The sequence below is a fragment of the Pinus tabuliformis genome, chromosome Q, assembly GCF_031772625.1.
Source record: "Pinus tabuliformis cultivar Carrire ecotype Pingquan chromosome Q, CPIR1, whole genome shotgun sequence".
NCBI lineage: Eukaryota > Viridiplantae > Streptophyta > Pinopsida > Pinales > Pinaceae > Pinus > Pinus tabuliformis.
In genome coordinates, this window is record NC_142296.1 from 1,157,388,503 (window position 1) to 1,157,404,037 (window position 15,535).

General features: G+C 43.5%; 1 protein-coding gene across 1 annotated transcript; it reads left to right on the plus strand.

Annotated features, from left to right (window-relative positions):
• Positions 1-8,295: 8,295 nt before the first annotated feature.
• Positions 8,296-9,732, plus strand: LOC149223753 (uncharacterized). Its single transcript, XM_089387989.1, has 3 exons — positions 8,296-8,757; positions 8,912-9,246; positions 9,420-9,732. Exons 1-3 carry the CDS (start codon positions 8,296-8,298, stop codon positions 9,730-9,732), a joined length of 1,110 nt encoding a protein of 369 aa, XP_089244115.1.
• Positions 9,733-15,535: the final 5,803 nt, after the last annotated feature.

A 15,535-nucleotide genomic window follows, 5' to 3' on the forward strand; every position in this document is an offset into this window, starting at 1 on the left:
AAGGAAGAATTATCTTGACTAGGTTTTCCCCTTGAGGGGGGTTTTTCCTTGGCATGTGCCTATATCTTGTGTCTCTTGTTTTGTGATCTTTATACACACATAATATGGTAATTTCTTGATGAAAGATAAGATAATAAAGAAGTAAAATAAGCCAACGCACTCACAAGTAATTATCAAGAAAGGAGAATCAAACCCTAATATAATATCTTTGATTTTCCAACATGGTTTCAGAGCTAAGGTCAAGAGAAGTCGAAGATCACTTTGTTGGCATGGATTCTCCCTCTATGGTGAACTACATAAGATTGGGTTACAACACTACTGGAAGCTTGATCAAGAAGGTCATATTCTACTTGATCAAGAAGGTCATATTCTACTTGTTCAACAAGGTCAAAAGTCAAGGATTCTCGGTTGTCCTTACAGGTTCTCTTATTGATGACAATGCATGGATCATTGATAGTGGAGCATCAAGACACATGACAGGTGAAAGCAAGCAACTTCATACACTATCAAAGGAGCCATCCTCTCATGTAGTGGAATTGGGGGACAACAAAAGATATGATGTTAGAGGCCTGGGATCAACATCATTAAAGCTGGATAATGGATCAAAGCTGCATCTCAACAACATTCACCATGTTCCATGTTTGAAAAAGAATTTAATTTCTATTTCTTGTTTAGAAGATAAAGGGGAAAGGATTGCTTTTGTTAATGGAGAAGTATTGGTTTGGGGAAAAGTCTAGCATTGATAAAGCTAGGGTTATTGGAGTTCGTGAAGAAAATCTTTACCGAGTCATTACACCATCTCCTCAAGCTTTGGTTCATATGGAAATAAATCCCATTGAGCTATGGCATCGGAGGTATGGTCATCTTCATTACAAGGTCATCCCTACTCTTAGTCAACTGGTTCATGGTATTCCTAATATGAAGATAGATCATGAAGGTGTGTGCAAGGGATGCTCTTTGGAGAAACATACTAGAAAGCCATTTCATAATAGTGAAACTAGGTCTAAAGAAATATTAGATCTCATCCATTCCAATGTGTGCGGGGCCATGTCCGACAAATCACTTGGAGGTCATATTTACTATGTAACATTCATTGATGATCATTCGAGGAAGACATGGCTCTACCCACTCAAAACTAAGGATGAAGTATTTGATAAGTTCAAGGATTTCAAGGCTGAAATGGAAATTGTAACTAAAAGGAAGATAAAGACTCTAAGGTCTGACAATGGTGGGGAATACACTTCTAAAGAGTTGATTGCATATTGTAAGGATGCAAGTATTAAGAGGGAGCTCATTGTACCCTGATATCCTGAACAAAATGGATTGGCCGAAAGGAAGAATAGGTCACTTGAAGAAGGCATTTGAACTATGCTCCTTGATCAAGATTACCAAAGTTCATATGGGTGAAGCAACGATGACTGCTATGTACATTCAAAATAGAAGTCCTCATAAGAGTCTTGATAATACTACACCCGAAGAAGTATTCACTGGGAAGAAGCCAAGTGTGGATCATCTCCGAATCTTTGTAAGTCCAGCATATATCCATGTTTCAAAAGACAAGCGAAAGAAGTTGGACTTGACAAGTATCAAGGGAATATTCGTTGGTTATAGTCTTTCCTCAAAAGCATATAGAATTTACATAAAGGAAGGAAGACACATTGAAGTAAGCAGGGATGCCATATTCAATGAAAATCAAGCTTACAAGAAATCAAAGGATATTCCTATCGATCCTGATGACAAAGAAGTTCCCGTATTTAAAGAAGAAGAAGCTCATTATGAGAACTCTACTACAAATATTAAAGAAGAAGGAACAAGTGAGCCTATTCAATCGGTGGTTGTCCCAACCACAAGGAAGAGGCCAAATTGGTTGAAAGCTACATTAGAAGATGTTGAAGGACATGAAGCTACGAAAGGGTCCTCTAGGGAAAGTAAGAAATCGAAGAGATATTCTAGCTATGTTGCATATATGACAAATTTAATCAAAGTTGAACCATCTACATTCAAGGAAGCTGAGCATGAAGAGGTTTGGAAGAAATCTATGCAGGAAGAATATCAATCCATCACGAAGAATGGGGTTTGGGAGATCGTTCCTAGACCTAGTGACAAATTGGTTGTCACATCGAAGTGGATCTATAAAATCAAACATGTTGTTGATGGAAGTATAGACAACTACAAAGCTAGGTTCGTTGCAAGGGGTTTCTCTCAAAAAGAAGGTATTGACTATGAAGAAACCTTTGCACCTATAGCAAGGTACACTACCATTAGATCGTTGGTTTCATTGGCTGCTATAATGGGTTGGAATATCCATTAAATGGATGTTAAGACCTCATTTCTAAATGGGACCATTGATGAGGAAGTGTACATCGAACAACCCGAGGGATTTGAAGTGAATTGCAGGGACTCTCATGTTTGCAAACTCAAGAAGGCCCTATATGGTTTGAAGCAAGCACCGAGGGCATGGTATGCAAGAATGGATGCATATCTACTTAGAATTGGGTTCGTGAAGAGTTATGTTGATTGGAATCGATACATCAAGGATGTGAATAATGAGCCCGTCATTTTTCTACTATATGTGGATGATCTATTCATCACAGGTGTAGAGTGAAGAATTGAAGAATGAAAGAAGATGTTGCCAGCTGAATTTGAAATGAAGGATCTAGGACTGATGCACTATTACCTAGGTCTCGAAGTATGGCAGAGACCTGGGGAGATATATTTGGGGCAAGGAAAGTACATCATCAAGTTATTGCAAAAATTTGGGATGATGGATTCCAAGCCGATGACTACTCCTATGATCACCAACTTCGAGAAGTTAAGGAGCTCCAACTCTAGTCTCGTGGATCCTACCTCATATCAACAGTTGGTGGGTTCCTTGATGTATCTAGCAAATACTAGTCCCAATATATGTTTTGCAGTGAATATTCTTAGTTAGTTTCAGTTGGGTTCTTGTCATGATCACTGGATAGCTTCCAAACATATATTAAGATTTCTTCGTGGCACTATGCATCACTGCCTAAAGTATGATAGTAAGGAAGTCAAGCTAATTGGATTCACAGACTCTGATTAGGGTGGCAGTGAGAATGATGGAAGGCGCACTACTGGACGATGCTTTAGCCTAGGAGTTGCTATGATCCCATGGATGAGTAGGAAGCAAGATCCCATTGCATTGAGTAGCGTCAAGGCAGAATATGTGGTTGCATGTAAAGTAGGAAAAGAGATTGTTTGGTTAAGAAAGCTTCTAACATATTTTTACGAGAAGTCTCTGGGTCCTACTATGATTAATTGTGACAATCAAAGTTGTATCAAGATGTCTGGAGATCCCGTGTTTCATTCGAGGACAAAACATATCAATAATAAGTTCCACTTTATTAGGAACTTGGTTCAGGATGGGATCGTGAAGTTAGAGTATGACCCGACAAATGAACAAGTAGCAAACATACTGACAAAGGCTCTTCCTAATAAGAAGTTCAAATATTTAAGGAACCTACTGGGTTTGGTATATATTGGTGATTGTATTGATGATAAGGAAATGGAAGAGATTTGTTGAGGCTTTGCGAGTGAAGCATTTCCTGGGGAGACATCAGGCCGACACTCTGTGTTGATGTCTAGATCTCGAAGTTGAAAAGGTGGTGTTGGTTATTGAGCTCTGTTTTGGATACACACCTATATGTTTGGGTTGGTGGTTAGCAAGTAAGCCTGATGGTACCTAGAGGGGCTGAAAGCTTGAGTCCACCTTAGTCCCACTTGGATAGATTGCCCTGGTCAGGAATCTAGTCCATGGCATTGCGATGCCTAAATTGTTGAGTGACTGGTTGGATAGATTGCCCTGGTCAAGAATCTAGTCCATGGCATTGCGGTGCCTAAAAGTTCTTCATGTTTTCATATAGTTTGAGATCTTCCATTGTATGTGTACATTATGAATACCTCCCTAGTTAAGAGGGAGTGTTAGAAAATGTAACTATGTTCGGTCTTCAATAATGTACTTGTCAAAAGAATAAAGAAAATAATTTTTATTATTGTAACAATGACTTATTAAAGCATGGGTTTCATGCTTGGGTCATCATTATATTAGTCAAAGTCCCCATTGTGGACTCCTAGGATTAATATTGAGTGTATAGAGTCATTGTACATTCAAAGTGACCCTTCTTGGGCTTTTGAATCATGTAAAAAGGTTTTGTATCAAGTCAATGTACCCTCCACATCATGTCAGCCTAAGAGAGATAGTGTCGGCCTAAGGACACTCATTCAACCCACGAGAAGCCTATATATACAAGGAGTTCGAAGTCATTTGGAGAATTCACTCTCAAGCAAGTTCGATATCTCAACAAGAGCTGGAGAAGTACGAAGTCTGTTGCCAAGAGGTCGAAAGAAGCACGAGTTTGGGGAAGTCTATAGAGAGGAAGAAAATTGAGATTTTGGTGCCTCTCTCTCTCTGTTTCGTGGTCTGGGTTGGGAGGTCGAAGTCTCCTAAGGTTTCGTTGTTGCCAGGAGCTGCATGTTGTCGAAAGCTACTGCCTAGTCGAAGTTCCTGGAAGAGGTCGAAGATTTGGGAGGCTGACATGGTGTGGAGGGAAAGTCTGGTCTTGGTCTAGGGTAAAGAGTCTCAAAGAATACTATTGGAATGAAGAATTATCTTGTTGGCTTTCCCCTCGAGGGTGGTTTTTCCCTGCCATGTGCCTATATCTTGTGTCTCTTGTTTTGTGATCTTTATACACACATAATATGCTAATTGCTTGATGAAAGATAAGATAATAAAAAGGTAAAAGAAACCAACACACTCACAAGTAATTATCAAGAAAGGAGAATCAAACCCTAATATAATATCTTTGATTTTCCAACGTGTTTTTAGAGCTAAGGTCAAGAGAATTTGAAGATCACTTTGTTGGCATGGATTCTCCCTCTATGGTGAACTACATAAAATTGGGTTACAACACTGCTAGAAGATGGATCAAGAAGGTCATCTTCTACTTGTTCAACAAGGTCAAAAGTCAAGGATTATTGGATGCCCTTATAGGTTCTCTTACTGATGACAATGCATGGATCATTGACAGTGGAGCATCGAGCCACGTGACAGGTGAAAGCAAGGAACTTCATACACTATCAAAGGAGCCATCCTCTCATGTAGTGGAATTGGGGGACAACAAAAGCTAGGATGTTAGAGGCTTGGGATCAACATCATTAAAGCTAGATAATGGATCGAAGCTGCATCTCAACAACATTCTCTATGTTCCAGGTTTGAAAAAGAATTTACTTTTTATTTCTTGTTTAGAAGATAAAGGGGAAAGGATAGCAAGGATAGCAGGAGAGGGCAATCGTACTTATCAGCACCCACATACTCCCCAACGTGGGTAGGTTGTCTATCCCACTATGCCTCACTTTGTTGATGAGCCAAAGCAGGAGAGGGAACGAGACCCAGTTGCAGACTTGGTCAACTTAGTTATGTCCCGTATTGATGAGTATGAGGGATTGGGTGCCCAAATTAAGCGGGTGATGTCTTTTGGGGAGTCCATACACCTCAAGGAGAGACGTACTATAGGGGCTGGAGCACACTATAGAGGGGGACCCTCTAACGAGGATGTGCAGAAGATAGCAGGGAAGGTTACACTCCTAACTTTGATGGGTCGGCCAAGATTTCAGCCAGGGCTTGGATTCAGAAGTTAGACACATATTTCCACTTGAACCCCATGCGGGAAACTGATGTTATACGGTTCGCTACTCTTCATTTGGAGGGGGATGCCTAGGAGTTGTGGTATCATGGGCTAATCAAGTTGGGACACATCCATATCACCTCTAACATAGAGTTCACTCAAAGGTTGCTGGAGAGATTTGAGAGGAAAGACCCAGAGTTGCATTTCTGAGAGTTAGCCCATCTGGGGCAGATTGGCAGCACAAAGGCTTACATCACGGAGTTCCAGAGACTAGCAGTAATGGTGACAGACATCTTAGAGGCCTAGATGATCATGTTATTTATGGAGGGGCTTGCTGAGCCTTTGCGTGGTTGGGTGAGGGCTTACAAACCCATATCACTTACAAATGTTATCTCTAGGACCCGGGATATGGTTGATGCAGTGACCAAGACTCGGGCTTTCGCTCCCACTAGACCCACGGCCCCACAAGGGAACCGAGACACTAGACCACCTCAGAGAGATGGGGGATGTGGCCAGATGGATGAGGAGACCTGGAGAGACCTTAGGAGGAGGAGGTTGTGCTTCACGTGCCAAGAGCCTTGGGAACCTGGGCACAAGTGTACCAAGGGCAAGGCCCATTTCATTGAGGTGTATTCAGACAGTGAGACAGATGAGGAGTCCGAGATGGGAGAAGATAAGGGAGATGAGGGAGGACAGTCATCAGGAGGGCCACCACCACCACCACCTAGAGGAGGATCGTTTGCCCCATCCGGCTGTGTCCTTGCTTCACTTCGGGGAATGCCGAAGTACTTAACACTTAGGATTAGGGGGACGGTATAGGGGCAACAAGTGTCAGTTCTAGTAGACAGTGGGGCCACCCACAACTTTATTGATCCTTAGATGGTGGAGCGTAGGGGCATTCAGATAAAGACATTTGAGGGGTTCTTTGTACTGGGGCCAAGAGACTGGACCATGCATTGCATGAAGTATGTTCCCGGATTGACTGTGAAGATGGGGAACTACTAGCTCACTGATCACTTTTTTGTAGTTTATGTCCCAGATACCAACGTGGTGTTGAGTTTCCAGTTGTCGTATTCATTGGGGAGGGTCACCACTGACTGGCAAAAGTTAGAGATGGAGTTTATGGGGCCAGATGGAAAGTTAGTACTATTGAGGGGAATGCACTATTATCCACCCCAGACAGTTTCAGCTCACTGGATGGAGGCAGATTTACGACATGGGGACATAGAGTGGGCAGTCGAGTTGAGCATCTCGGAGATAGGGGCTCTGAAACAACCTGTGCATCCAGACATACTGGCCTTGTTGGAGAGGCACCAGGTGGTTTTTGGGTAGATTCCACTAGGTAGATCACAGGCCATGGGTTCGAGCACACTATTGAGTTGGAGGAGGGGGTGAATGCAATCATCACCACCCCGTAGAGGCACCCAAAGGCCTATCAGGACGAGATAAAGAGGGCTATCCTGGATCTGTTGAGGTTGGGTCACATCAGGCCTAGTTCGAGGCCCTTCACTTTTTCCGTGGTGTTGGTGAAGAAGAAGGATGGGACACTACACATGTGCATTAACCACTGGGCCCTCAATAAGAAGACACTGAAGAACTGATACCCCATTCTGCGCATTGACAAGTTGATGGATGAGCTTAGAGGAGCGAAATACTTCTCTAAGATAGATCTGCGCTTGGGGTATCATCAGATCCAGGTGAGGGAGCAGGACATCCCTAAGACTACCTTTCGCTGCCACTATGGACATTTGAGTTCTTGGTGATGCCCTTTGGGCTAACCAATGCCCCAGCTACATTTTAGTCATGTATGAACCACGTGTTTCATGGGAAGTTGAGGCGCTTCGTCCTTGTTTTCTTTGACAACATACTCATTTATAGCCGAACTTGGGAGGAGCACCTTCAACATTTGGAGGTAGTGCTTCGCATACTTGAGGAGAAGTAGCTATATGTAAAGATGTTCAAATGTGAATTTGGACTAACAGAGATGTTGTACCTGGGGCATGTGATTGGGGAGGACGGAGTGAAGGTACACCAGGAGAAGATCAGGGCCATCTTGGATTGGCCCACACCCAGGAATGTGACGGATTTGAGAGGGTCCCTAGGAATTTGCATATACTACAGGAGATTCATGAGGGGATTCTCACAGCTTGCAACACCCCTCATCGATTTGACAAAAGGGGGGGATTTTGAGTAGACGCAGGTGGCACAGGAGGCCTTTGAGCACCTCAAGAAGGTGATGAGGAGTTGTCATGTTTTGGCTTTGCTAGACTTCACAAGGCCATTTGTGCTAGAGTGTGACGCTTCCGGGGAGGGAGTTGGGGCCGTTTCGACGCAGGGGGGCCTTCCTATCGCATTTAAGAGCAGGAAATTTCTAGCCCACAAGTGGTTGTACTCTGTGTATGAAAAAGAGATCTTGGCTGTGATGCAAGCACTGGCCAAGTTCAAACAGTATCTGGTGGGCAACCATTTCAAACTGAAGACTGACCACAACAGTCTTAGATTTTTCCTGGAGCAACAGTCATTGAAGGAGTGGCAACATAAATGGGTGAACAAGATCTAGGCCTATGACTTCGAGATTGAGTACGTCAAGGGGAAGCACAATGTGGTGGCACATGCACTCTCCCGGAGACCCGCAGTATTATCCTTGATGGACATTACTCATGATTGGAAGGCTCAATTTTTGGTTGAGTATTCCAAAGACAGGCAGGTTTGCAAGATTCTGGATGGCACTCAAAGGGATGACCGATTTTGGGTGATGGATGATGTGATCTACTACAAGGATGGGATATACTTGGTACCCGGATCACAGTTCAAGCAAAGGATTATGTATGCGTCCCATGATTCCCCTCTAGCAGGACACCCTCGGTTCCTCAAGACATATTGTGCCATTAGGGAGATATTCTCATGGCGGGGGCTAAAAGGGAGACGTGTTGAGGCACATGCGGGAGTGCGTAAACTGTCAAAGGAACAAGGTAGAGCTTTCACATCCTGCAGGTTTATTATAGCCGCTTCCCATTCCGGAGAGGAATTGGGAGAGCGTGTCCATGGATTTTATCACGGGGCTTCCAGTTGCACAGGGGCGAGATTGTATTTATTTTGTGGTCGACAGGTTGAACAAGTTCACCCATTTCTTCGCCATCTCATCGAGATCTTTATCTTCCTAGGTGGTTGAGTTGTTCTTCTGAGAGGTCTTTCAATTACATGGTCTTCCTAGGACCATTTTTAGTGACAGGGACAACAGATTTATGGGGGCTTTCTGGCAGGAGTTGTTTCGATTGGTGGGGACAGATCTTATGCCAAACACTAGCTATCACCCACAAAATGATGGGCAGACCGAGATCGTGAACAAGTGGTTGGAAGGGTACCTACACAACTACATGACGGGGCAGCAGAGACTGTGGATGAAGTGGCTTCATCTAGGAGAGTTCTGCTACAACATCACTTATCACATGTCGATTGGTATGTCTCCTTTTCGAGCACTTTATGGATACAATGTACTTTCTTTTTCTGATATGATGTTTGGAGATAGCAAGGCCCCGGGGGAAAATGATTTGCTTGAAGAGAGTCAGGAGATCCTTCGAGCTCTCAAGAACAACTTGTAAGTGGCTCAAAAGCAGCAAAAAATGTATGCTGATAAGCATAGGGGGAGAGGTAGTTTGAGGTAGGGGACATGGTCTACCTACTTTTGCAACCCTATAGACAGTCTTCACTGAAGCAGAAGGGGGCAAAAAAACTTTGACCACGATTTTATGGACCGTATAAGGTGACCAGGAGAGTCGGAGAGTTGGCTTATGAGTTGGAGCTACCTTCAGAGAGTCGGATCCACAACGTGTTCCATGTCTCATGCCTGAAAAAGGCATTGAGGCAGCAGGTTACAGCAGCCAATGAGTTGCCACCCTTGGATGATGAGGGGTATTTAGTTTTGATACTAGAGTCCATATTGGAGACCTGGGAGAGGAGATTGAGGAACCGGGTAATCAGAGAACATTTGGTCAAGTGGAAGGATTTGTCGGAAGAGGATGCTACATGGGGAAGTGAACAAATCTTACAACATCTAGCTTTTCAATTGATTGCGGACAAGTAACATCCGGGAGGGGAGGACTGTAATGTCCCTTCCTAAATATTTTCCAAGGCAAGAGAACCCAAATTTGTAAATTTTGTCATTTTTGGTCTAAAGGCAAATTTTGGAGGCAAGACTTAGAAAAGTGGGTCGAAGAGATTTTTAGTGGAATGTGGGGGCCACCCACCCACAAATAATATGCACCACTTAGTAGAGAAATTGAATTTCCTAAGGGAGGTCGAAAATCATAAGAGGGACCTGTTACCACTCAAACCATTAGGGGACCTAAAGGGGGGTTGCTAAGAGGGCAAATTCTAGGTCAAGGGCAACGGTGGAGGCTTAGCCCACTGTCACCATAGCTAAGTCTCCCTGCTCTTTATGAACTTTCACCGATGGGAGGAGTCCCGGTAGTGTAGGGATCACTTTGTAAAGTAGATGTCAATGGATAGGTGAGAAGTGACCCTGAAAACCCTTTCCCAAGGATGGAATGAAAAATGGAACTTCCTTGCTCTTTAAGCAAGGGTCTTAGTCCACCAGGGGTAAGGGGTGAGGATTGGAGGGTTGAGGGAGAAAGAATAAGCTTATAAAGGAGTTTATCAATCCCTATAATCCTTGGAAACTTGGACTCCCAAATGGTCTTTGACAAATAGTCTTTATTGAGAAGTGGGACCACACGGGGCCAAGTGGACCCAACCCAGGTTCGGGGATGGAATGTAACAACCAATGATGTTCCTATCCTGGACAAGGTGAGGGGAAAGGACCAAACAAGAATATTTACTTCAAAAGGTTGAATTGATCCTATTAGTGTCTAGCCTTGGGGATGCCTAGGCAAAATTCGGTCCTAGAGCTAGGGCTTGAGATTCCCGGAGATTCCACCGTCAGAATGGCCTCAAATTTGGAGGAGAGGGAGGGGACCCACCAGCACAGTAGCCTAGAGAAGATCAAAATTTTTCCTAGGCCAATTGCCAGGAAATTGATGCGCTAAGTGGCCCATTGGGGATAGACTCGGGAAAAAGGGGAAAAATGGTGAAAATAAGGTTAATATGATCACCCTTTTTATGGAACCAGTGCCTAATTCACTTGGGGATATGGAGTCAAGGATGGTAATGAGTAAGAACTTGGATTCTTGATCAAGGAGGCCCAGAAAGTCAACTTCATCCAATGTAGATAGTAAGAAAAGAAAAGTGATCTTCAAGCATTTATACAGTAAAGAAAATGATGCAAGCTTCTTGAGATAAATAATCTCTAGGACATTTCATTCATATAACATTAGCCCACACATTTAAATAGCTAAAACATGCTCATTTCCACATTTCAATAATGCAGCGACTAGCCCTAATTTTAGCACTATGCAACAACAAGAATAATAACAACAAGAATTGCTTACAATGTTATAGAGCATATCCAACCAGGAATTCGTTTTCATAACAAAGCTCCAAGACGAGAAATAGCCCAAATCCATACATCAAAATTCATCCATCTCAAAAAAATATCCTCCAAGGAAAAAGTGCGAAAATTCTCTAAGACTAGAGAGATCCCAAGTCAAGTGATGATAAAAATGAATGTATCCAACGTCAATACATAGCCTCCTAAGGAATTTGAATTAGCTTATGGCCCCCTAAAGATAAAATAATGTGCAAATAATAACTCCTAATGGTGACAAGCCCACCATACTAGCTCATAATGTGAAAACAAGCCTCATAAGGGGCCAAATAATGATGTATGCATGTCGTAGGGCCCTCCAAAGGTTCAATAACAGCCTGAAGTGCCATATTGAGGAATAAATTCCTCGAAATATGATGGACAAGGGGGTGGCCCCTTGTTCTCCAAATAGTAGACTTGTGTTGCTCTCAGTGGGTCTGAGGGCACATCAATAACCCCATGGGCCTCCATATGAACTGGAGATGTCTGTAGATCCTCTGCAATGGTTCAAGTGGTGGAATGAATGCCGCCATGACATCGTACAAGTGATGGGACACTTGCCAAGAATGTGGGGCTCGTCTAGGTGCCTACTGGGAATAGTGTACCAATCATGTCACCATCGTACCAAAAGTGGATCGCTAGTAGTCTTTGAGCATCCATGAAGAGTTGTGGAGTGTTTTCTATTGTTGTGGAGGCCCATGGCTCTCTATGCACACCCTACATGTGCCAATGTGGACCTCTGGGGGTCAGGATCCCATATAGGAAATCTAAACCCAAATGGAAACCACCTGCAATCCTGCATAAGATCCAATGCGTCCCCTAGGCTTCCAGTACAGTCAATCATTAGAATAGTCGGGTAAAAGAGTTTACAAACCATGGATAACAAAGTGGGCACTTCATAATGGCATTCCCTTGCGTAGTGGGCTTTGGCATGTGCTAGTGTCTCCAAGCTCCAAAGGGGGTTAACCTAGTACCTTATTAGGTGGTTTCGACCCTTAAAAGGGATAGTATGTCCAAGGTACGCCCTTCTAATGGGGGTGGCAAGTGACAAATAGGTGAGATGGAATAGGGAATGAGAGGGGTAGCCCTGGGCCACATAATGGGGCATAGGGGTAGCTAGATAAGGGAAAGCCCACGCCTGGGTATATAATGTATAGGAGGGAGCAGCCATGGTACATGAGGTGCCCCGACCTTGATTTTTCCAACCTTCTTTATATGCCTTTTATGAAATTTTCTTTAGTTAACTGCTTGGATCTCAAAGGACAAGAGCATGATCTGTATAATATAGCAGTGATTACCCCTTTTGAGGTAGGGCGATTCATTTCCCTCCAGGGGTTGGGACAATCATGGGTTCTTGAATGATAAAGGAGGCTCATCTAGGGCCTATGGAACCAGGGTGATGGCCGTGGATGGGGTAGAGATTATGTGTTGGCTTTTTCCCACGTGCCAATTATTTTTGTCCCAACCATCTTTTTCATTTTATGGTACAATTTCCTATTAAATGTGGCCAATTATGCATTTTCTTCCTTTTTGAGTTGCTTCAACCTCGAAGGCATCATTCTAGGCCTGACCCAAGGTGGGGGAAAAGGGATAGGGAGGCTAGCCCTATGTGGACCCAGAATGGGAATGTGGACCCAAGTGGGAGCAATGATGAATGCGGGTACAGTGAGTGGAAAGGGAGTAGTATGTGCGGGTAAAGGAGCGGGACCACACTCCCAAAATCAGGGTTTCCCAAGTAGTACCACCCTAGAACCAAATTGTCAATAAAGGAGAGCACATGGTGCTAAGATCCAAGGGTAACAACCAAAAGAGATCAAGGGGACAAGAGCACAAACTAAGCCCACTCTTTTTGCCAAATGCCCCCATCAATCCATACTTAGAAGTATCCATGATAAGTAAACCCAATACTCAATTACCAAATGACAAGACATACCTTTAGATTTGAGAGGCCCACCTTCAAACGTACGATCAATACAGGTGGGTGAAGGACCACATGGTTGGCTCAGGTGGCAGAGAAATGGCACAACGAGCTAGTAGGAGGCATCAAGGGGCTGTTGGTTGCCGACCGAGGCTCATCATGGAGAAAAATTTCTCCTGGGGATATCACCCACAAAGTGGTGGGTAACAGGACCCACATGAGACCAAGGGCCAACAGGTATAAATAAGTGGAGAGAAGCATCATTTGGGGTTTTTTCACATTTGATTATCCATTGTTACTCTAGCTTTTTAGTTGAGTTACAAGTGTTGCTTAGCACAAGAGCTTCCCAAGGAATTAAGCTCAACCTTCTCTATGGTGGACCTTGAGTGCCACCCTAGGAAGGATTTCTATCTTATTTGGAGGCTGGGAAAGAGGCATCACACAGCACTATGCCATTCTGGTTCGGATGGGACGTAGAAGGAAGAGCCACACAATCATAGAGGGAGATTGGTTCCGAAGCTAGAGATTGTATTGTTGCTGGGGTGTTTCTTGGCCAAATTCCAAGTAAAGGAGGAGGATTTGTAGGTGGAGAGAGTTTCCCTCACATGGTACGAAATTTTTGGGTGTAGAGACTGTGTCATCACCTACAGGCTGTGCAGTCGCTTGTGGGGCTCAAGTGAGTGGAGTCTTGGGCAAAGGATTGAGGAGTTCAGTTGCTCAGATTTTGGTTGGAGGATCATTGTGGGGAGTTTCCTGGTATTTTGGGAGCAACAGACATCATTCTCTACTATATATGATAATTTTTTTGTTGTGGAGAAGGGCCAAGCTATTTGGGGCCGAATTTTGAAGATGAAAACCAAAGCAAACCCTTCTGGGTTTTTCTAGTTTTTTGGCAAGGATTCCAATTCTAATTTTACAAAATTTTCTGGGCAGATTTGAGGGGTTAGATCAGGGTCTCAAAACAGCCAAAAACGCAGAAAAACTAGGCTAGCGCAGAATTCTTAAGGACGAGTTTCTACAGCAGTTGGGCATTGACATATTGATTTCCTGAGGCTTGTAGCTTGCCTTGTGCAAGCCCAGGTGCACTCTTTCTATTTCCTGTTGTACTCTAGTAGCTGAATATAAATAAAATTGCCCATTTTGGTGTTTTAGGAGCATTTTCTATCTTATTGGAGTTTACTGAATTTTTTTGTGTTATATTTATTGCATGTCTTTGGTTATCACAGTAAAATCTCTATTAGGAACATTAAAACCAGCCCCAGCTCTCGGTCATATCACCCCCACAGGACCGAAAGCGAAGGAGTTTAGGCATTTGGCTGAGGGGGTGAAGTTGTAAGCCTTAGCCTTGGATCCCATTGCCACCCATATGACCAAGGCATAAAGGTAAAGGACTAGTGTGATGCAGGCGAAGCTAGAGGCCTAGCCCCAGGTCACGATACCAGCGCGTAACCACCAGCTGAGATTCGGGAACTAGTATGACGGGGGCGGGCGATTAGCCCTAGCCCCCAACCACATCACCTGCATGCGACCACTAGTTCGACGGGAAAGGTTCCAATGCTAGCGGGGGTGGACCGTTGGCCTAACCCTCGGCCCTATGACGCCCATGTGGTCCTGTTTTTGCGCATACGGGGTTATTGGCCAATTAAACTAGGCGACAAAATGCACCTATTACAGCCGAAATTGTCGCCTCCCGAACGGTTTAAAGGGTAGATTTGTTGCTCAATTTGCAAGTTTAGCCAATTCGGAGGACGAATAGCAAAAGAAACTGGGGAGAGCCATAACTTGATGCGTTTTTGGTCTTTTTGAGCCCAAGAAGAGCCTAGATAGGGGTTTTTGGGCATTTTTGAATCCAATGGAAGCCTTTGTTTACTGATTGGAACACTTCTGGAAGGAATTTCTACAGGTTTGAGTATTTTAGTATCAAGTACAATCAATGGCTTGAAGCAATTTTGAAGGCCTTTGAGCGTGGAGAGGACCTTGTAGGGGTTTCCCAGCCTTCATATGTTATCTTCAGTAGCTGTGACTTCTATGGCGCAACTCTCCTTTATCTTTTCTCATTATGTGTTTTGAGGAAAACTCTTTTTATTACTTCAATGTGGATTTATTGTACATGTTATGCTCATTTTCAGATGGAGTACAGGGTCTTGATGTGAGAACCCCTTTCATGTTAATTGTTTTATGACTGATTGTAGGTGGTCATACTTTTTAGAGTGAGAGTTCTTTGTAAGAGAATGTTTCCTTGAAGGGAAAACAAGCCACTCATTTTTTCAACACATTTCATGTACTCTTTTATCATTGAAATCTATGGAGCGATCTAGCTATGTTAGTAGGCCCGAAGATGTAGCCTAAGAGGGGTGAACTCCATCATCAAATTTTGTTTTGTCTCTCTTCTTGATTTTCTTTATGAGTTACATGTGGATATGTTGCTTGTTTAAAGTTCATATGAACACTAAATCATCATCCTTGAAGAGACCATAAAACTTGTTT

Excerpts from the sequence above, each read along its gene's own strand:
- LOC149223753 (XM_089387989.1), top strand. The coding sequence starts at position 8,296 with ATGGACATTACTCATGATTGGAAGGCTCAATTTTTGGTTGAGTATTCC. Across the intron at positions 8,758-8,911 it reads ATTTATTTTGTGGTCGACAG|GAGTTGTTTCGATTGGTGGG; the intron begins GTTGAACAAGTT and ends GCTTTCTGGCAG. Across the intron at positions 9,247-9,419 it reads CGAGCTCTCAAGAACAACTT|GAGAGTCGGAGAGTTGGCTT; the intron begins GTAAGTGGCTCA and ends TAAGGTGACCAG.